The sequence below is a fragment of the Siphateles boraxobius genome, unplaced genomic scaffold (genome assembly GCF_051911475.1).
Source record: "Siphateles boraxobius isolate OS27281-9 unplaced genomic scaffold, OSU_SipBor_1 30, whole genome shotgun sequence".
Taxonomy (NCBI): domain Eukaryota; kingdom Metazoa; phylum Chordata; class Actinopteri; order Cypriniformes; family Leuciscidae; genus Siphateles; species Siphateles boraxobius.
This window is the reverse complement of record NW_027508920.1, coordinates 18418965-18441607: the sequence shown is the minus strand read 5'-3', so window position 1 is coordinate 18441607 and position 22643 is coordinate 18418965. Positions and strand designations below refer to the sequence as shown.

The following is a 22643-nucleotide window of genomic DNA, read 5'->3' as shown; positions in this document are numbered from 1 at the left end:
AGAAGAAGAAAAAGTCAGTTTAACAGAGGAACCACAGAAAGAGGCTTCTTTCAACAAATATGTTTGAAGGAACCATGGAGCAATGGATTTCTTTCCACTAGGGCTGGGTAATACATTGAAGATTAGCAACAGTGTCTTCAGTTCAAAGGCATCTGCGATATCTCGGACTGTGTCTATCGGCAGAACCCTAACTTAGCAATATTATTGCGATATCTTTGCTGACAAAGTAAAATTAGGAAATATTGTGAATATTGCACAATTGTTAAAAGTTTAGCTTATTTTGTCTCATGACTTTGGCAGCTGATAGGCAGATGCTTTCAAACACTCCTGTTCGTGTATGATCGCGGTCTGTGAACAGCGTCAAAGTGAACTATCTACAACATGTTTAACAGCGTTGAGCATTTTAGCCAATCACGGACATGTCTGTTGAGCGTGTGAACACAATAGCCAATCAGAGGCATTTGAGTTAGTTCGAATCCTCTCAATACCACTCAAAAGGTTCACTAGGGCGAGGTTCAACACGATCGCCAATCCTTTTGTCATAACAAACAAAGTGTAGACACTATGTAAATAAGAGATTTATACCACAGTGTAGACAACTTCATTGATCATAAGTGCTGAAGTGATTGATAGCCTTATTGATTATTAAGGTAGTGCTCTTTGCTTGCGTTCTGTTTATAACCAATTCACCATTTAAATACAAGTTTAATTTTCATGCTGCTAAATACACACTGCAAAAGTACAGAATTGATTTTGAAATACTGGATTAAAGACAGGATTGAATTCCACACACATGTATACACATTTGACGAAAATATGATGATTGACACTGATAACCATAGCAATGGACAGTCCTTAAAAAGACTCTACAGTGTACTTATAGTGCATGACAAATGCAAACTTGTTCTATTGTAGTGTTTCTTTGATCTTCATGTTTATTTTTCAAAAAGATTTGTTGATGTAACAAACACCACTTTTAGTAGGATGACCACAATCTTTGTATAATTTTCATATTTATATTTTTATATGGGTAAATATGATTTTAAATGTTCCTTTTGTGTTCATTTAGCAAAAAGCAGCATGTCTAGATTATTTCAGGGGTGGGGGCGCAGTGGATGGGCAAAAACATTTTTTAAAAAAAATTTTGAGAGCAAATGCAAAATATATCAATATAACTTGATGCAAAGATTTGAATATTGTCAAAATTATGGGGAAAATTAGAAATGTTTTGCAATATCACCCATCCCTACTTCCCACAGCAACTGCTACGACAGATTGTTTTTCATCAAATCTAGTCATCACGCCACTATACCGTACCTGTCCCTGATTGAGCACCATAATACGGTCACAGTTGAGCACTGTGTGAACTCTATGTGCAATGGTCAGAGTGGTGCAGTCCTCGAATGCATTACGGATCGTCTCTTGAATCAAACAGTCGGTCTCTGTGTCCATAGCCGCTGTGGCCTCATCCAGGATCAAGATCTAAAAATTGGGAGGAAACAAAGTGGATGACCTGGTTAAATGAGACAAAGTCTGTTCTGTTTTATCTGCTAATCCCAATTGGCTCTGTCTCACATGGAAAATATGAGTCAGTGGGTTAACTAACCTTGCACTGTCTCAGAAGAACTCGGGCCACACAGAGCAGCTGTCTCTCGCCCACCGAGAAATTCTCCCCGTTTTCCACCACCTCAGACTCCAGCTTTAAAGGCAGCTGAGACACCTGAACAACAGAGAGGAGATGCAATACATCAGTTACAAAGATTCAAGGCCATGGGAAGAATGAAAGAAACAGTAATACAATGGAGGCAAGAGCAACAAGAAGTCATTCGAGATTTCATACTTAGACTTAGGTAGACAAAATGAGACGCTGCTATGTGAAAGAGTTGGTAACCTGAAACTACTTTGCCTGTAAATGCTATACATGGTGTGGGTTTGGCTTACACATTCTTTCATGTGTGTCCTCTCCAGGGCATCCCAGATTTGCTCCTCCGAATACAGCTTAAATGGATCCAAGTTGGATCTGTTTGAAAATACAGAATACAGTTGTATGACTAAATAAGAAAATAACAATTAAATACATTCATATGAAGCGGAGTTAAGGCACTTCTGCATGTCTTGTGTCAACATTGCCCACTGTCCAGTCTATTATGTAGTGCTTTAATACATTGTTTCAAAGCAGATTCACATTTATAAAATAACAGTGTTAATGTTGTAAAATTGTGAAAAAATCCAATTTCAGCAGTAAAAAAAAGGCGGCATTCATTATTCAGCTCAATTCTGTTCAGTGTTGATTCAATGAGTTTAAAAACAGCGTGGGAAAGTTAGTAACTTTATCCAGCTCAGTTCAATTCAAATTTTGTTCTCAACGCATTGAGAACGTGAATATGATGTGAAGCAGCAAGCTTTAGCATTAGCATTACCTAAAGCTATAGCATTACCACTAGGGCTGGGTATCGTAACAAAATTTTCGATACCGATACCTTGACTTCGATACCGGTTCCTGAACGATACTTTTTTCGATACCAATTTTATCAATATAACATTACCTAAAAAAAAACCTTTTATTATTTCAGTTTGTTGACTTTTTTACACTCATATTTTGAGTCAGTAAAAAAGCACCAATGCTAAAGTTTTCTATGTTTCCTAATCATTTAACAACATGTATTCTTTACTTCAATGAGCTCATTGTTTCTGCCTTAACTTAATGCATTGTTTAACAATGAAACTGAATGAAAATTAATTGAAATGCATTACACACAGTCACCCCTGATAACAGATCACTCTAAATTGTAATTTAGACATGCATTTTCTGTAAAGCTCCTTTGAAACGATATGTATTGTGAAAAATGCTATATAGATAAATGTGAATTGAATTAAATATAGGCTACTGGGGTGCAGGATATATGCTCGCGCTCAGCACACATGAAGCTTGCGCAAAGCACTGGCAAAAGTAGCCTAATGATTATGGATGTGTCGGGAAACGATAGCAAGGAGATATTTTTATTGTTTATTAATGAACAAGTGGTTACTAAACGTGTTGGCTGCAAAGATGATTATTGCGAATTTGCGATACTGACTCGTCATCCCTGCAGTAGTGAACGCGCGCGCCTATATGGATTAGGTAATCAAACTATTCATTTCTAATTGTTTCGTTTAAAAGTAGACATATTTTGAACATATATAGAACTATTTCTCATGTCTGTGAGGCAAGTATCCTATACGCTGAGTTTTGGTTTATATGTGACACGCTCCAGTTCTTGTAGTCGAAGGCGGATAAACTTTCTACTCTCGAGTGTATTCTGTGCGCTTTTAAGTGTCTTATCAGATTTACCGTGTTACCGGTCTTGGCAGCAATTATCTTGTCGAAAATATTGCAGTGTGTGCTTATGGCATCGAGGCGGGTACATAGGTACACTTTTGATCATTTCCACACACACACACACACACACACACACACACACACACACACACACACACACACACACACACACACACACACACACACACACACACACACACACACACACACACACACACACACACACACACACACACACACACACACACACACACACACACACACACACACACTACAGCCTCACGTGCGACGAGCCACGTCTCTGGGCAGCCGCGTAAACTAGTGTTTTTCCGCCACAGCCAATCATGCTGCATGTTTATTGTTTCACTGACGTTGACGAGATTAACCACTTAGGTACCGAAACTTGGTACCGAAAAACAAGACATGTTTCGATACTCGGTAGTATCGAGGCAATTCGGTCGGTACCTAAAAAGTACCGAACTCGGTACCCAAACCTAATTACCACTGCGCTTGCACAGGTCAAGTCTTGTAATGCGACGCTTAGAGTGCAAGCAATTTCAACTTCAGCCTCATTTGCTGTTGACTTTTCAGAGTGCAGCCTATGGTTACTGGACTGGATTACTCAACATACATGGCAAATAAATCAATTCAAGGTGTTTCCTGTGCTGTGCTCAAATACACGTTCTTTTGTCTGATTTCACAGTTGTCTCTGTTTCCGTTGTCTGATTTCAATATTGCAATTATGTAAAATCATCCTTCTGAAACATTTTTCATTTGAAAGTTAATAATAGCACATGACGCACGAAGCCCTTTCATGATTCGTGTGAAAAGGTCTTTGGGAGTCAATTGAATTAAATTAAAGTATACATCAGAGGAGTGCAGTTCCACTGAAAGAGTTTATGCCTACCTGACAGTACCACTGAAAAGCACAGGTTCCTGTGGAATGATTGACAGCTTGCTGCGCAAATCTGCAAGGCCAATGTCGCAAATGTTGACACCATCAATCTTAATTGAGCCGCCACATGGTTCTACCAGCCGGTAGAGAACCACTCCCAGAGAAGACTTCCCTGAGGACAGATAAGATGTTTTTCTCTTTATGACATTAATTATCTGATTTCACCTTCTATTTTTGTCATTAAATACATATTTCATTAAAGGCTTGGGGCCTCATTTATTAAGATGTACGTCAAATGATCCTAAATGTGAACATATGAGAATTTTTTTAATGTTCCTACGAATTATTTATAAAAGACTTACGCACACACACGTTAATAAATTATTATTTCATTATTATAAAAAATATTGTTATAAATATGTGTAATATATATATATATATATACACACACACACATTTTTTTATTCATTCATATAATTAATAAATGATACAAAAATAAAGCAGTAAAACATTTTAATCATCTTTACATTTTAATAAACAATGCTTGATTATTGTAATTACTGGTATATACGAGTGCAAAAACTTTGTAAACGCGCTCTTCAGTTGGCGTTCACATAAGAACATTTTCACTTCAGTTTTTGCCTTTATAAATCCAGATTTGTTACTCACTTTTGACAGGAAAAAAATCCATGGACTTTCTGATCAAATGTGATCGTACATGTGTTTTATAAATGAGGCCCCTGATTCAAAAAGTTACATTAAATTGAATATAATAATTGTTGAGAAAAAACACAAGAGCAGAGACTGACCTGAGCCTGTTCGTCCAACGATTCCGATCTTCTCTTTTGGTCGAATGGTGCAGGAAACTTTCTTCAGTATTAGTGGGAGGTTGTCTCTGTACCTCATCTCTGTTCCATCAAACACGATCTCACCCTCCTGGGGCCAGTCAGATGGAGGGGCCTTGTTTTTCACCCTTGCAGGGGCCTCCAGAGACAGAGACTAAGACGGAGAGAGGTGACAAAGCAAACGTTGGACTTCATCCTCTCATCGCAAAGAATGATGAAAGATGAAAGTTTTAATGTCAGGCGGAAATTGTCACGTCAAGTACCTTGATGTAATGATGGATTCTCTCTACTGAGGTGAACCGCGCTTCGGTCTCAGAGGCCAAGCGAACAGTAAACTGGAATAATCCTGTAAGCTGTGAGAGATGAAAGAAATGTTCAGCCAGGTAAAATCTGCTTCCTTTATACTATAGTTTCTGTTGAGTTAACTGACAATATGACCCCATTCACTCTCATTTGAGGCAAATAAATGTGTTCTACACGTGTCAATCCTGTCTTATGCTGTTTCCACACTTGTTTTGATTATTTGGTCCAAACTCAGGTCAGATTCCCTTCCTATTTCACCACAGGCCCCTATTATTTGGCTCTAAACCACAGTACATTTGCGTCATCAACATGAAGACCACTGTGAGTACTAGTGGCACCTGTTTACTAGGGTAGCTAGATAATTAATGACTCAGGAGGAGAAGGCGCTAAAAATGGAAAGCAGTGTTCTCGCTTCACTTTTTTAAATTAAATTTTGGCAGAGAAACGAAAGGGACAAAAGCACAACATGCACAAAATGGCACTTGCATCCACCTTCCATTGGTGCAAAAAACAGAGGAGTTTCAATTTCTGCAGAAGCCAGCAGCAATGAGAAATGTGCCGCTCTCCCTGCAGGGCATCCGTCCTGCTTGACATCAGTTCGTGGACGACCGCTATGGATTTTTCGATGCCCAATGCCGATATCTGGACGCGCAGGGTGGTCAATGGCCAATATAAAACCGATATATAACCCCCACCCAAAATGATATAATTTTGAGCAAATTGGAGCCAAATTTTCTTGTCCCTATGGGTCGGTAGAGGTGTACGTCTTGGAGTTCTGGCATGCGTTTAATACGCGTCTTACTGTGCAAGCTGAAACCTCAGTGTCTATTGCAACCAAATCTTGCTGCAGGTCTTTTGCAGTCACTCGAGGGTTTTTCTGAACCTGCCTTCTCAGAAATCTGGTTGCAGCCGTGCTTCCTTTTTCTGCCCCGCCCAGGAAGTGTAATCACTGTTCCCTTAACTTTGAACTTGCGAAATATGCTTCCAATGGTGTCAAAAAAATGTTTTATGACTTTGCTATCTTTTTGTATCCTGTTCCTTGTTTGTGAAGGGCGATTGTGGTGAGCAGGACGAGGCAGAGGGCTGTGAGAGAACGGAGTGAGGCGGTGGCGTGATTGATAATGAGCGACACCTGCGTGACACACCGGTTTAGTATCTCTCACGGAGGAGCGCAAGGCAAGGCAAGTTTATTTATATAGCACATTTCATACACGGTGGTAATTCAAAGTGCTTTACATAGAAGAAATTAAAATAATTTAAAAAAAGTCAGAATACTTAAAACAGTTTTGAAAATAAATAAATAAGGAAGCATAAAAGGAGGACGGTGAAGAACGAGAGAGGCCAGGCCTGGATTTATGTGGCGTTTTATTATGTGACAGCAGTCATCAGTGAGGGGCTGCTGTCTTTTACTTTTTGTATTTGTTCATTTTTATTGTTAAAGTCTGTGAATGTTCACCTCCTTATTCCCACAATAATGAACTTTGCTACAGCGATGATATCTTCTCTTAACTTTTTGGACCATTCTTTTGACTTAGCCATATTTCTAACATGCAGTCAAACGTGACACTCAAACCTAGCCAGTTATTTCATGTGTTCTAGCTCAAGCAGACCTGGTGCAACTAATGAAGCCCTTGATTAGTTTCATCAGGTGTGTTTGAGACAACACATGTTTTGCAGATTTGAGCTGTTGTGAGGGATTATATTCAGGAGGTTGAATAATTTTGAGACTGCAAAAGTCATTTAAAAGCGATTTCAATACCCCGCATATTAATAGCGGCTCCCTGATTCCCACAAATAATATAAAATATAATAACTAATTACCAAACTATATATTTTTATACTATTTTTTCCTCACATCTCATCTCATATTTTTTTTCTATCATCATGTCCCTTTAGGGGCTCCATATAATGCATCATTTCCTTTCCGAACATAGCATTCGGCTTCGGGCACATCCCTACTGTGGACACAAGATGAAGTTTGCTAGGTTTGTGGCAGTAAATATTTATGAGAAATTCAAAGACTTTTTAAAATGATTTTAAAACTAGGGCTGCACGATTTGGGGAAAATGTCATATTGCGATTATTGAGGTCAATATTGCGATTGCAATATAATAAACAAATGGTTTTATGAGTCAACTTGCTTGGTTCTAAAGCAAAATGCACACACAGATTAGTGATAATTCTGAAATGTGTATTTCTCAACTCAAACTAGCAACAACAACTAAATGATTGATAACAACTATAATGATTAATATGTCATTGATGTCTGGATAAAAATGAACAGTCTGTGCTGCATAAATTATATATAGACTAATCCTTATTAAAGCTACAAATTTATTTAGTCAAGAGCAGTGAGTCATTTTCTCTGTTCCCTTTGTTCTTTAATTAACTTTACTGACAGAAAGCTTTATTGGGTGCTGGCCCTTTAAGAGCAGCCGCTGCTGACAGAGACGCGGGTCTCACACGCGCCTCATTCTCTCACAACTCTTTACATCCATCATAAGACTGCTCTTATGTTATGAAGATACTAGACAAAACTACATTTTGGCATAAGTGTGTGTGTTAATGTTCGTTCAAGCGCGAAAGAAAATGCATTCTGGCGCGCGGTCTGTGCATGCACATGATACTGGCACGCGTCTTTCTGTGAGTCACAGTCAGGACATTCACAGGCAGTGCGCTCTCTTTTGACTTGTCACGCATGAATGGTTTAAAAGCATTCGCACGAATAAGAGAGGGATCATGTAACGCGTTAATTGCGTTAACAACCCTAATTTGTTTATTTCATATAAAATCGCAGCATTTTGCGTCATATAATCGCATAGGCTTGACATCGCGATTGCGATATGATTAATCGTGCAGCTCTATTTAAAATGAGTATTTACAGAATCTCAGTAGTATATCAAACGTATTATAGCATTTGCTTTTCAGTTATTAGAAAGAACTGTACAAAGACAGAAAACTAAAGAAAGACTGAGATAAGGAGCTCCTGTACTGGGTTCATAGGGCTGTCAAAATAAAAGTCCCACTTTTTCCAACACTGGCCAATAATATGATAATATCGGCAATGGCGAAATTTCGGTCGACCACTACTATCAATTGTGTTTTACTTTTTAAAAAATGGGCTTTGTTGATTTAATAACTACAGCAAACAATATCCCAAGCCAAGAGTTCAGGATGCAATTTTAAACCAAATGTCAAATGGTTGACACTGAAAGAGTCAAAAGATGAAAGACGTTTTGCACAATTTCCCTCACCTGTACAGCATAGGAAATGGCCAGGCCTGCGTATGCAGGAGGGATCTGGCCGTGCATGAGGACAATCATCAAAGCCGTTATGCTAATGAGAGCCACGCTAATCACATCCAGACGCACTGCCAGCCAGCGCATGGCACAGCTGAACAGATAGAAAGGAGCCTGGTTCTGATCCAGCAGCTCCTGATACCTAGGATAAAAGACACAGTGTCTATTAAGTGAGCTCACTGGAAGTCTTATCATAAACGTATCGTATAATGCTTACCGTAAAGCACATTAAAAGAAACAGTATAAAATGATGCACAATGATATCCCAGCATTCACCTTTGAAGGAATTCGTCCTCTCTTCCATAAGCATGCACGGTGGTCAAGCCCTGAATGCTGGAAGCAACGTGGGACAGGAAAGGTGACTGTGTGATGTTGTCCAATCGTTTGAGCTCTCGAATGAAGACTCGTGAAACCACGTGGAGCACGGTAAAGAGGATGACCAGCGGTCCTACTGCCACCAGGAACCAAGGGAACACGCTGCCAATCACACCCAGGCAGAAGAGCACCAGAATCACGTTCTGAATGAACATCTCAGCCTGGAACGGCAGACGTGTGTCCACTGAGAAGACAGGGAAGCGTTTAGAAATGGTAAGAGAGTCTGATTATAGGGGTGTGTGTGATATGTATCGTCTACAATAATATTGTAATGTTTGTTCTAATGATGTGTCAATCACTTTGTAAAACACAAACAAAAACCGGCCTGCTTTCATTGCGTGATGTAAAATGCCCCCAAAATTCAATATATGAGGCAAAATCGCGCCTTATGCCTTATATTTCTATTAGTGCTGTCAAATCGATAAATCGCGATTAATCTCATCTAACATAAATGTTTATTTAATATTTAATCACAAATTTATATATATATATATTAGTGCTGTCAAACGATTAAAATATTTAATCGCGATTAATCGCATTAATGTCATAGTTAACTCGCGATTAATCGCATTTAATCGCACATTTTTATCTATTCTAAATGTCTCTTGATTTCTTTTTGTCCCATTATTTTTTCTCATTTTAATGCTCTTATCAACATGGAAAAGTGGATCGGCTTGCTTTGTGCAAATGTTTTTTATTGAAAACAACATTGGCATATATTGTGTTCAATTTCACACTAAAACATTCTTACTTGGAGCAAATAATCTCTCACACAATGTAACACTGTCCATCAATAAAAGGGTGAAAGAAATACTGACGAGGTCTTGATATTGACGAGGGGGCGGAGAATTCGCATCAGCTGTGTGTGTGTGTGTGTGTGTGTGTGTGTGTGTTTGGCCATCATCAAGTGGTATTTCAGACTGGACGTGCTGCGATGATGATAGCTCAGTTCACAACGACAAAACACACAGATCACTTTGGTCTCGTCAATGGAACCATTTGGCAACTTTTTAAAAGTAAACGTTCCATTCAGAATCTTATTGGCATCCATTTCGGTGTCTCGCGCTCGTCATCCACTCAAAACTGGACGTTTTGAACGTTCCTATAACATTCAGAAATAACGTTTTTATAACTTAATGGGAACGTTATGAAAACGTTCTTATAACCTAAAATTGTTAGCTGGGGAAGAGGAGAGATTCGCGATTGCACTGAACACGTTTTAAGTACAGGCACATATTGTCTGAGCGAGCCCAGAGAAAATTCTACCAAGAGCACATGTATCTGAGAGCGCGCGACTCGAGCAGAGAGATTCGTGCTCGGCACATTATATTCCACGCGCGAGCAGAGAGATTCGCGCTCGTGCATCCGGCTCGCAAGCCCAAACAAGTGTGTGCGGCGTGCCTGTTGTTTTGTTTCCGGTCTAGCTAGATCCGCTTGCGCTTTCAAAACGTCCATGCCGCGTCCTATTGCAAAAGCATGTGAAAAAAAAAACTACAAAGTTTGCTAGGCCAAAAAGACCGTTAATCGCGCGATAAAAAAATTAACGCCGTTAAAATGGGTTTGCGTTAACGCCGTTAATAACGCGTTTAACTGACAGCCCTAATATATATATATATATATATATATATATATATATAATAAATAATATGTATATATAAATAATAATATATACACATATATTATATAAACAAAAACTTTTATGTTAGATGCGATTAATCGATTTGATGGCACTAATTTCTATATGATATAGTTTAGCACTATCACACAAGTGTGCTGATTTTCCTGAATATAACCAGCACGACTGCAAATGTCATATTGATTTTATACAACAGTTTAATAAATGAAGTTAATATTGTGTTACATTTTAGACACAATATTAACAATATTGTCTCTTTTTCCTCTATTTCGGCAATATTTCCAAACCAAGCCGTTACAGAACTGCTGTGTGTCTCCGGGAAACACAGAGTGGTGTTTTGTTCCTGAATGAATCAGTGGATGTGTCCGAAATCACCCCTACACAACAGGTCTAACTGATTAACCAAAATATAATTATAGTTAAAATCCCAGAAAATACAGAGAATGTAATTTTTGGTAAATTTCGCACAAGATAATAATACATTCTAACCCTCTGACAGTTCTCACCTTCATCCATGTCTTTGGAGAATCGGTTGAGGATGCGAGCCGTGGGCGTTGTGTCAAAAAATTTCATGGGACTACGAAGAATCTTCTGGAAAAGTTCGTCATGGAGCTTTGAGGAGGCACGCAGAGTACCCTAAATAAAAAGAAGATCCGAATAAAACATGGACCTCTCCCTCTGACAGCTTGGTATAGACGCTATAAAACCAACTACATTTAAAAATGTAAAATCTCACCTTGACAAACACGGTGCCTCTAAGTAGTTTGAGAAGGAGCATGATTCCCATAGACATGGTGTAGACACCAGCGTAGTGGTGCATCAGAGGGTTATCTCGCATACTCTCGCTCACTACTGAACTGTTCCCCACCTGCACTGTGGTGTTCTGTTGAGCAAGAAACCATAAGGCGATTATAGACACATAAATGTGTGCACAAAATAGTTTTGCATTATATACACTGAACAAAATTATAAACGCAATACTTTTGTTTTTGCCTCCTTTTTTCATGAGCTGAACTCAAAGATCTAAGACTTTTTCCATGTACACAAAAAGACTATTTCTCTCAAATATTGTTCACAAATCTGGCTAAATCTGTGTTAGTGAGCACTTCTCCTTTCCCGAGATAATCCATCCACCTCACAGGTGTGGCTTGTGAGGCCACATCCAAATGTGAGGCCGGTTGGATGTACTGCCAAATTCTCTGAAACGACTTTGGAGACGGCTTACGGTAGAGAAATGAACATTCAATTCACGGGCAACAGCTCCGGTGGACATTCCTGCAGTCAGCATGCCAATTGCACGCTCCCTCAAAACTTGCGACATCTGTGGCATTGTGCTGTGTGATAAAACTGCACATTTTAGAGTGGCCTTTTATTGTGGCCAGCCTAAGGCACACCTGTGCAATAATCATGCTGTCTAATCAGCATCTTGATAAGCCACACCTGTGAGGTGGATGGAGGATCTCAGCAAAGGAGAAGTGCTCACTAACAGAGATTTAGGCAGATTTGTGAACAATATTTGAGAGAAATAGGCCTTTTGTGCACATAAAAAAAGTCAGTTCAGCTCATGAAAAATGGGGGCAAAAACAAAAGTTTTGCATTTATAATTGTTTTCAGTGTAGTATAACATGTTAAAAAAATGATACTCGGTAATTAAATTTTGTGTCCAGAATCTATTTATATAGTCATTAAATTAATCAATGGCCTACTTAGGGGTGCGTATTGCCAAAGACTCATTTAATACAATATTAATTTGGATTCACAGTATGGCATATATTTATTGTCTTAACTTTTAAAGACTTGTAATAGCCTTTTCTTCCCTATTGTTACATAAATCCAAATGAAACGGCTTCTAGAACAAAAATAAAAAGTAGGCCAATCAGGAATTAACTGGAATCCTTGTCGTTTGTAAATTGGTGTAGAGTTAATGTTAAATATTACGGGAGCACATTAATTAAAAAAGATGTGCACCAATTAACCATTTACAGTAATCACTGCAATCTTCAATGAAAAATAAGAATTGTCAATTGACATTTATTCATTACAGAAATACTGTGATGAATATGACGCAAAGATCAAGCTTATTACACCTAACCAGTAATAAACCAAAGTGAAGGCTGAGCAGCTGTTCTGAAATTTTTTTATGTTTTAAATATCGATATTCAGTGCATGAGTGATCAAAACAAATATAGTTAGTCATTTGTGATTTGTAATTTCCAAAGTTTGACACACTAACAGTAACAGCTCCAGAAAGAAAAGACACAAACCAGCGTTAAAGGTCACATGCACATCAAATATTTAAACACTTCTACGCTGGTCTCATGGAAATGAAGCCTTTCTGCAATACCTTTGCTCCAAACTGGCCAGTGTCTCTTACCCCGCTGCCCTGTTTGATCCAGTAGCTGAGCCACCAGTTGCTGAAGGCTATGCTGCCCACATTGACAATAAAGAGGGCCAGGATGAAGAGGAAGACGAGCCACCCTCCTAAAGCCTGGATGTACACTTTGTACACTTCACAGGGCACTGACCCTTTCCCTCTCTCTTCCACCTGCATCAGCTGACCTGAAAGAAAACCGACAGGAGTGAGGTAAATCATGACGGTAAGCATGACTAAACGTGAGGCCTGAAGTGAGGTTATGTAGAGCAGTGTTTCTCAACTGGTGGGTCGCAGAACCTGTGCGGTTCAAAGAAACAACAACAAACGCAAGTCTATGTTTTTCTGATGCAAGACTTTTATTTTGAAAAACGTGCGTGAAAGCTGTTGACTCTTCCGTCAGACGCATTAAGTAAAGAGTGCCTGATAAAAACGCGTTGTCCCAATTCATTATCTGCAGTCAGATGAGTTGTTGTCAGGCTATATCTCAGTGTAATTATTTTAATTTTGTTTTTGTAACCTGTTAGAAAAAAAGTCTCACCTCAAACTTCCTGTCAAGTCAGCCGTTATACTGTGCTCTTCAATTTCACATGCAAATGTGGCGGCACTTGCTGTATATCTCTTCATTATAAATAAAGCGCAAAAGAAATTACAAGCATGCAATGGCATGGTTATGTTGTCAATTAGTAATAAAATTAGCTAAAAGTACCTATAAATTAGGTAACTGGTACTTTTGTGTTCGCAGTTCATATTTGCAGGTATGATGTTCATTGTATTCATCAGGAGCAGTTTCCATGTGTTTCATTAACAGTTCATGTTAGTATTGTGTATTTACCATGGTAACTGTTGTCTCTGTAACCCCAAAATGCCACAATTTTTACTTTTGTGCATTTTTGTATATTTTTTAAAGCTTAATGACCATGGGAAAATGTTGGTCCCAAGGCCAAACCAGTTGAGAATCACATGTAGCACACAGTATAATTTACGGTTTAACATGCTCATACTTACCATCATCCTGATTGGCTGTTTTTTCTTTTTTGACAGACCCTGCTTTTTTGCTCTCTAAGGGTTTCTTCAGGGAACTCCCAGATTTCTTATTCGGAACCTGAGATGACACAAAATTACAGATTCGAGAACTCCACCATGTGCAAGAAACACGCAATGAGCAAGAACTGATGGTGCGGTTGAAAAAGAGCTGCGTAAACATTTAAAACTTCTCCTTTTTAGAGTCATACGGGTTTGGAACGACATGAGGCAAATGAGGATGATGATTTTTGGTGAACTGTCTCTGAACTATTTCACCATCTTCCTATTTCATCCGTTTTGCATAAAACATGACCTTTAAGGGATAGTTCACCCAAAAATTATACTTCTGTCTGTATGACATTCTTTACTTTGTGGATTACAAAAGACAATATTTTGAATAATGTTTTAGATATTTTGTCCATTTTATGAAATACTGTATAGAGGCATGATATACTTCAAGCGAAATAGAACTGCTGTGAAATTATTTCGAACAAAATCAGGCCAAAACGAAGTCTTCTGAAGCGGCATGATTGTTTTGTATAATAATCAGACTGAAATTTCAGCCTTTATTCCTTGAAACGCAAATCAACCATCATCAAACATCATGCAACCAAATGCCATGAGGTTAGTTACAACATGGGGGTGAGTAAATTATAGAGTTTTCCATTTTTGGCTGATTAAAGAGATACTGACCTCAATGATGTGCGTTTCTCCCAGTTGAAGGGTGTTAAACATGGCGGCGTAGTCTCCATTCACATTCATCAGGTCCTCATGGCTGCCTTGCTCTGTGATGCTGCCGTCACGCATGACGATCACGTCATCACAGTCCACCAGATACTGATAACAGAAGCATTATTACCATATGCTGTGATCGTAATCCAGTGCGAATAATTAAGTGGCTTACATGGTTAAAAGATCTCACATGACGGGGCATGAAATTGTAACATACTTGTAGCTGATGAGTGACAAAGATGACGGTCTTGCCACGCAGCTGCTTCTTAATGGCGTTGTTAAAGATGTGATTCCCGACATGAGCATCCAGAGCACTTAAAGGGTCATCAAAAATATAAATGTCCCGGTTGCTGTATAAAGCTCGCGCCAGGCTTACCCGCTGACGCTGACCACCGCTCAGGTTGGCACCACGTTCACCAATCTGACAGAGGGAATCGCACCACGTATAAAACATTTGCCCTGATTATAGGCTCATTATAAATGAGAATTTAATGTTTGTATGGAATTATTATTCTATATGTAGCTCAGGTCTAAGAGTAAGTCTGCTAATTAGTGATGCACCAATTTTTTTTTTTTTTTTTTTTTACTGAAACACCTGAAATTAAAGTTTTCAGTTTTTGTTTTTTCCGAAAACCAAAAGTAAAGTTTATTTAATAAACAATGCATTAATCAAATGTATTTAATAATCAATATTCATATATAAACATTTAAATTGCACATAAGGCAGTTTCTATATCAAAGTTTTGATTATATAATTGTGTTTTTACTCCTATTCATTGTTGAAATAAATACAACGGTGGCTAGACATGTATTCAAATTTATTTATTGATTCAAATATACATAAAATAATAAAGACATCACTAACGGGCTAAATAAAAATATAATTAATATGTGATTTTTTTTAGGCAAATCCAATGTTACATTTTATTGACATATTTCCACAGTTGAAACACTGATTGAGCGATTACATGAGACCGTTGTACTTTATCTTTCAACATACCTTCTGATGTTCATTCATGTTTTTGTGCTATAACTAGTAAAAAGGAAGAGATGACCAGTTCACATGTTGCTTGAACTGATGCGGCTACAGCGATCTCTCACAGATCATTAAAGAGTAACAAAACTACCTTTATTGTATTTATTGTACATTTATTTTGTGATATTTAAAGTATTTGAGAGCTGAGACCGTTTCATATCAATAGTAGCAAAGCACCAAAGCTTACTGCGATTATTGAATGGGAGTTTTTGAGTATTCTAACTCAAATTTGTGTGCATCACTACTGTTGGTTATTCTGTAGGATGTGTTACCTCAGTCAGGTCAGAACAAGGGAGGATGGCCAGGTCTGGTCTCAAGCAGCAAGCACTCAGAACAGCCTGATACCTGCAGGAGACGTATCAAAGATACAGGAGGATAAAATATGATCACGCTTTAAGGTAAAATATCAAGCAAGGTGATTATAAAATTATAGATTACATCTGTAATACGTTGACTGTATTTAATCAGGAGACGTGTGGAGGCTGTTTTAACGACAAAGAACAAGTGTTCAAGGTTGTCTGTGCTCATTTTATCTCTGTGCTGAGTCACACACCGCCTGCAGACCCTTTTTACTTGCTCAGCCCTCTAGTCTACTTCACGCTGACTCAAACACATTATTCATTACATTGCTGTAGTGCAGCCGTCGGGCAAACCAAAAAGTACTGACGTGTTTCACTAAAAAAGGCCCCGATATACTTCAAGCGAAATTGAAGAACAAACAGGTATGGCATCATTTCGAACCAAATCAAGAGAAAACGAAGTTTGTTTCAAAACATCTTGACAAAGCAGACTTTCCAGAAAAGTTTGCTCTGGGTGGTAAACACCTACGAACTACCATTGGTCTGTGGTGATAATGTAATGGGTGTGGCTCTGTGTCTCCGCTTTCTTTGACAGGAAAATCTTCTCCGGCTCGTTTCTTCTGCTTCATGCTTTCTTAACTGCTGTTTTCTCACCGCTGTCATTTTTGTTGTATTTATTTTGTTATTAGGAGGAAAGCACGCAGCACATATTCATCGCGCTAACACTATTAGTGCTGCAAAGGTGTTTCTGACTTATTTTTACCCCTAAGCGAAGACAGTAAAAGAACTGTACTGCGAGTACAGGACCTGCACTCTCCTTTTATTTGGTGCTCACCTTTCTTCCTCCATTTCCTTGCCAAACAGGATATTGTCACGGAAGGACGCATTGAGAATCCAGGCCTGTTGTGCAACATACGCGAAATCTCCATCAACAGCAACAGTCCCCTCTAAAAGAGTCATCTGGGATACACACACAACAGTGGATCTGAGGATTTTATGAACACACTAATGGATCAAAGAATGACAGCTGCCCTTTTTACACTTCAAATCAGACAATAGACGCTGACCTGGCCAAGAATAGCAGAGATGAGAGATGTTTTGCCACTTCCCACACTGCCACACACACCGACCAGCTTCCCCTAAAGATTCAAACACAGGAATGATTATTAGTATGATTATTCCTTGTCATCTCGACCATTATAAATCGACCAAATTAGCAAATAAGACCTTTTGTATAGTGAGATCGATGCAGTGAAGAGTTCTTTGCAGCCGTTGGCTGATGGTCGGCACTTGAAGGGTGTGATCTTCAGGACTGGACGCTATGTCTCCAGACAAATCATGCAACAGCTGGCCATTGGTTTCCTCTTCCAGCATCACGTGATGTTTCGTGTCGTCCCGCTGCCGACGCTTCTTGCGACACCCTTTCATTCCGAGGCCTATATAGGGTGTGCCACGGGGCGAAGGCTGGGCGCTGTGACCCCCCGTTTCCCAAGCCAGACTGGCACCAGTCATCTCTACTGCAACGGAGGGATTGCTTGGCTGCTCACGGATCATCTTGACCTCGGCCATCAGGAGCAAACTCTGGAGGAAAATGAAGAAACAAAGAGAAAACAGACTAAATTTACAGGTGCTAAATTTAACACAGAACATTTTTGTCTTTCTTGTTGCTTTTAAATTATTTAATTCAACTGAAGACTAGAATCCCATTTAGAATCCATGTAATTTTCTTCACCCTTAAGGTAGGGATGGCGAAAACTAAAAAATGTTCTTGACCGACCACCGAGCCTCATTGGCCGGTTGAAACCAGTTAACCGATTAGTTTAAAATATGCCACACTATTTGAAATGACAGCCATTTCGAGCCGCGTCTGCAATTTCGCAACTCTGTCGCATCTCTCTCTGCCTCTCGCTCACACACACACACACACACACACTGCCCCGGGGCCGCCCTTCCACTCACATCACTTTTTTTAAATCCCCTACAGAGTCCCGCAAACGCGGCGCCGAGGAGCTTGTATGTAATCGGAGGACAAATGGCTCCTTAGTTTCGAAATGGTTTGGGTACAAGGTGATCGCGTTGAAAATAAAGGCGTTAGTCTAGCGTTAGAAGCTCATTTGAAACATTGCCGCGGCTCATTTAAGAAAATGACAGCTCCGAAGAGACGCCGCTTTAGTTTGAGGTAGTGCTAACAATAATAAAGAAAGATGATGATCATCATCACCTTATCTGTTACCACTGAAATGTAGATGTAATGTATTTCCAAATCTAAGCCCATCTTATGCGGAATGTTGCCTAATAGACTGCAACACGATAAAACCAATGGATAAAACAGGCACCTTCAGAATGCGTAAAAGACGCACCGGCCAAGGCAGGTCTGACTCACTGTGTGCCTTCTAATAATGGACAGAACAAGTTGCGTTTTCAGGTGATACATCATAGATGATGTAGGCCTACTGTATTTAAGCACTGTATCACACAAGTTGCAACTTACATCTGTGTCATTCTTTTTGGTGAAATGGTCCCACACACTACGTTTCTTTACACGCTTCATCCTGTCGTCTTCCCTGGCTCTAACCTCGAGTGTTTTAGCCTGTAGCCTTTACTTTTTTGCAAACCTTGTGAGCGCGCGAACCCAAACGCAGTGACCTCGCGCCAAATGTTTTTATTGGTTTATTAAGTACAAACAGGCGAGTTATGAAAAATTTAGTGTGAGGGATTTGTTCACTTCACACAAAAATATCCTGGAATGAGATGGCTAACTATAGTAGCGTTTAGTCCACTGTCTATAACAGCCTAATTTAGAGATCACTTTTTTTTAACCGACTACCGACAACTTTGATCGGTTAACGTTGATACGGTCAACCATCGGTCAAACGGTCATCGGTTAGCATCCCTACCTTAAGGAAATTTCACTCGCAACAATGTTTCCGAATACACGCAAAGCGTAAAGCTAAAGCATGCATGTCCAAACTCATCTATTCTCTAGTCCACTTGCACAGCCTCTTGAGCAGGAGCCACTATCACTCGCGTTCTTGCAATCTATTCCAACTCAAACTTTCAGGGAAAATGTTTCTTAAATAAAGACTGAAAGCTTAACGATGGTGACGCTGAAGTCAAGACTGTAGAATAGTTTGTTTATAGACTACTTCTGTAGATTGTATTTAGGCTCCAAAATTAATTTGTGAAGATTATCATGATTGAACAAAGCATGTAAGAATCATAAACTGTTGGTCAGAGAGCTTATTTTCTGCAATAATCCAAAAGCCATTGGAAAAATCCAGTGTGATGTTAACTTCCAGGTTAGCCTACAAAAATACATAATCACTGCAGAGCTCTATCGTTACGTCCGGCACAAAAATCCACACAAGTTGGAAGAGAGTCTTATCCAGATGCATGAAGCTGAGATGTTTGGCGAACACATGTTCAACAACTCTCATCAGGCTTTTTTCTGTCCTAAACAACTAAACACAATTTTTTACTCTTTGTTGTGTCCACTTTCATTTTATTATTCTAACAACTTCCTAAAATCACCGTCTTATGACTGTATCTCCAGCACTTTCGATATGAAAGCTATGACGATTTTGACATTGAAATTATAAAGAGACACAACAAATATATAATCTGTGTGATGAAGGTGAGCTGGGTGGCAACTGGAGATTCTCAATGTGGCACTATTCTGACAACAACAGCCCCATTCCCATCTTATTCAGCCAAATCCCCAAGATCATCTATTTGGACCAAATCAAACACACTTGAATGATACCACCTGCTCCAACACCTGGATTTACAGTGGGTGTCTTGATAACAGTAGGCAAAACACACACTAAAAGGACAGAGAAAATCTTGACAGAAGTTAAAGTAACTATTTGTAGAAAGAGGCACAGAAAGCTCACCTTGAACCTATCAATGGCGACAGATGCCTCCGAGAGAGATTTGACAGAAAATGGGGTGACCTTCAAGGCAAAGGTCATGGAATTGAAAACAGTGACGACAGTAAATGCCTGAAAAAAAAAAAGAGGTAAAGAGTAAATGCATGAGTTCATTAATACTGTGGTAATGACTACACTTCAAAACAAGCAATGTAACCCTACCTGTGCAGCGGTAAGGTCATAACCTAGCAACATGTGGGTGGAGAATGTCGCCACACTGGCAATCACCACGACGATAGGTGCCACGCCAACTGTGATGCTCTGAAAATATCCTGTTTTTTCCAAGATCTGACGCTCCTCCTCTCTAATTCCTGTTTGATGGTGCGCAATGATTAGCAAAAATGTATGCATAGAAATAAGTCAAACCAGGGTTATTATCGTTAACTAAAACAAAACCATAAAAAAATATCATTACTTGAAATAAAATAAACATAAACTGAAATAAAATAAACAAAAACTAGAACATCTCTTTTTAGTTTAGCTTAACTTGAAGTACTAAAATAACTGAAACTACAATTTTATAAAAACTACATAGACATAAAACTAATAAAAATGACAAAACAACAACACTTTTAACAAATGAAAATATTAAAAAATCTAATGAAAATACTAAAAAAACTATAATAGTATATCAATGATATAAATAACATCAAAATAACACTAAGCCAAACACAAGTAAAATAATCAAAAAAAATCAATGATACTAAAACATATAGGCATATAAAAAAAAACAAATAATAATTAAAAAACAAATAAAAATGACAAAAACACAAGGGAATTACTAGATTTAAACCAGAATTTTTTTTATATATATATATATATATATATATATATATATATATATATATATATATATAAATCTAATTCAAAATACATATAAAAATCTATAATGGTATATCAATGATATTAATAGTAACACTAAGCCTAATACACAAGAAAAAAAGAAAGAAAAAAACTTACTTCGTACAGCTTGTGAGAACGCCTTAACCCAGGCATACATCTTAATGAACTTAATGTAGTTCAGAATCTCATTCATCTTTTGAACACGCTGGTCAGTCACGGCTACTCCCTTCCTCCTGAAGTATGCCGTCAGCCTGGAGCTAAACATCTACCGGCACAGGAAAAACAGTGGCATTACAACGGAAACTCCCAGCGGTACAAACAAGACAAAGCAGGAACCGAAAACCTCACCATGGTCGGGTAGAAGAGGATGAAAACGGCAGAACCCAGCAGAGAAGTCGGCCCCAATACAGATAAGTTGTATCCCATTCCCAGCACGGCCACCAGGGGGCCTCCAGCCAACAGGCTGCCCACCACAGCGGCTTCAAACATGCGCTGCCCATCACTCGAGCACATATTGATCAGCTAAAGAGAAAAGCAACACGTACATTGGCAAGATGCGCGACATATACCACCGTAAAATATATTTGAGGGCATCACCTTCTTTTTCTTTCACTCTTCATCTCTTCACCATTCAACACCCTAGGATATCTGCTCCTAACCTTCCTAAATGTCCAGTTCATTAATGCGAAAAACTCCTCGTCTGTCCCTCAACACCGTACCTGTCCCATGCTCTTCTCCCGAAGGCTGCGCAGACGCAGTATCTTGTGGAAGGCCATGGTCAGGACGGCTCCACGCAGACGGGTGCCGGTGCGGTAGTTCAGCCCCCAGGTGAGGGCGAGGGACCAGGAGCGAATCAGCTCGGTGGCCAAGAGACCCAACACCAACAGCAGGCCGTAGGGCAGGTCGGGTTCGCTCTTCTGCGTGTACTCCAGTAACCGCCTCACCACAAACGCCTGGGGAGAGGGAGGACGAGCAAGGGGGCGACAGGACACAGCAGGCGTGACTGAGGATACAAACATACGATTGCACCACACCACTGCGATATTTACATTCCACAACATTCTGTGACCTTCCTCATCATAAAACATCTGGCATTACTACGTAATTCGGCATAAAAAGGTGAAGAGATGCAGATCATTGTATGCTACGTGTGGGACGTCATCATAATCACTGGAGCAACTTGTACTGAGAGACAATGTCAAGCCTGTGTTCTAATAGTTTACCTTATTTGGCCCTTTTCTCTAGCCTTTGGAAAAGAACAAGAGAGACAATGACAGTACCATTTGTGCGATACATTGTACTTTAGCAAAGTGAATCATGGACATAATGCCCCTTGTTTGTGGATTCAAAGACTTTTTACCTACAGTCACATCAGGTTGGGGGTACAGGATGGAGACGTACTTTTGTTTTAACACCTGAAAATTAATATCAATTATATCAATCGTTAGTAGCAGAGTGTGCGGAAGAACAAAACACATAAAACTTTTAACAGCTGACACAGTTCATACAAGCAGACACACACACACACACACACACACACACACACACACAGTCGCACACACTCTGTTCTCAAATATCATGCACATATGCAGTAAAGGATATGCACACATAAACTGGGAATACGGGCAAACCCATGTGGTTCAACACAGCTGCTTGCTTTTATTAATGAAACCTTGAATATTTAACCTTGAAAGTTGAAACATTCAGCAGTTAAAGATTTACAAAGATGTCTGAG

The 22643-nt window shown here is 39.2% G+C and overlaps 1 protein-coding gene and 1 long non-coding RNA gene across 2 annotated transcripts in view; one reads left to right on the top strand and one right to left on the bottom strand.

The window, feature by feature from the left end:
- The window catches only part of abcc5 (ATP-binding cassette, sub-family C (CFTR/MRP), member 5), a 42351-nt gene that overhangs the window by 1330 nt on the left and 18378 nt on the right, over positions 1-22643 (bottom strand). The window contains exons 6-28 of the mRNA XM_077248444.1: positions 21628-21861; positions 21257-21430; positions 21026-21173; positions 20228-20376; positions 20030-20137; positions 17364-17717; positions 17204-17275; positions 16972-17096; positions 16110-16182; positions 15019-15222; positions 14763-14906; positions 14052-14148; positions 13047-13231; positions 11409-11555; positions 11179-11308; positions 8938-9220; positions 8617-8803; positions 5323-5412; positions 5024-5213; positions 4227-4386; positions 1942-2020; positions 1607-1720; positions 1318-1482 (exon numbers count right to left, since the gene is read on the bottom strand). Of these exons, the coding sequence (XP_077104559.1) occupies positions 1318-1482; positions 1607-1720; positions 1942-2020; positions 4227-4386; positions 5024-5213; positions 5323-5412; positions 8617-8803; positions 8938-9220; positions 11179-11308; positions 11409-11555; positions 13047-13231; positions 14052-14148; positions 14763-14906; positions 15019-15222; positions 16110-16182; positions 16972-17096; positions 17204-17275; positions 17364-17717; positions 20030-20137; positions 20228-20376; positions 21026-21173; positions 21257-21430; positions 21628-21861 (3612 nt within the window). The remainder of the gene's footprint in view (positions 1-1317; positions 1483-1606; positions 1721-1941; positions 2021-4226; positions 4387-5023; positions 5214-5322; positions 5413-8616; positions 8804-8937; positions 9221-11178; positions 11309-11408; positions 11556-13046; positions 13232-14051; positions 14149-14762; positions 14907-15018; positions 15223-16109; positions 16183-16971; positions 17097-17203; positions 17276-17363; positions 17718-20029; positions 20138-20227; positions 20377-21025; positions 21174-21256; positions 21431-21627; positions 21862-22643) is intronic.
- On the top strand, positions 9121-12552 carry LOC143757360 (uncharacterized). Its single transcript, XR_013210485.1, has 3 exons — positions 9121-9249; positions 10964-11060; positions 11172-12552. It is a non-coding gene; the product is annotated as an uncharacterized LOC143757360 (long non-coding RNA).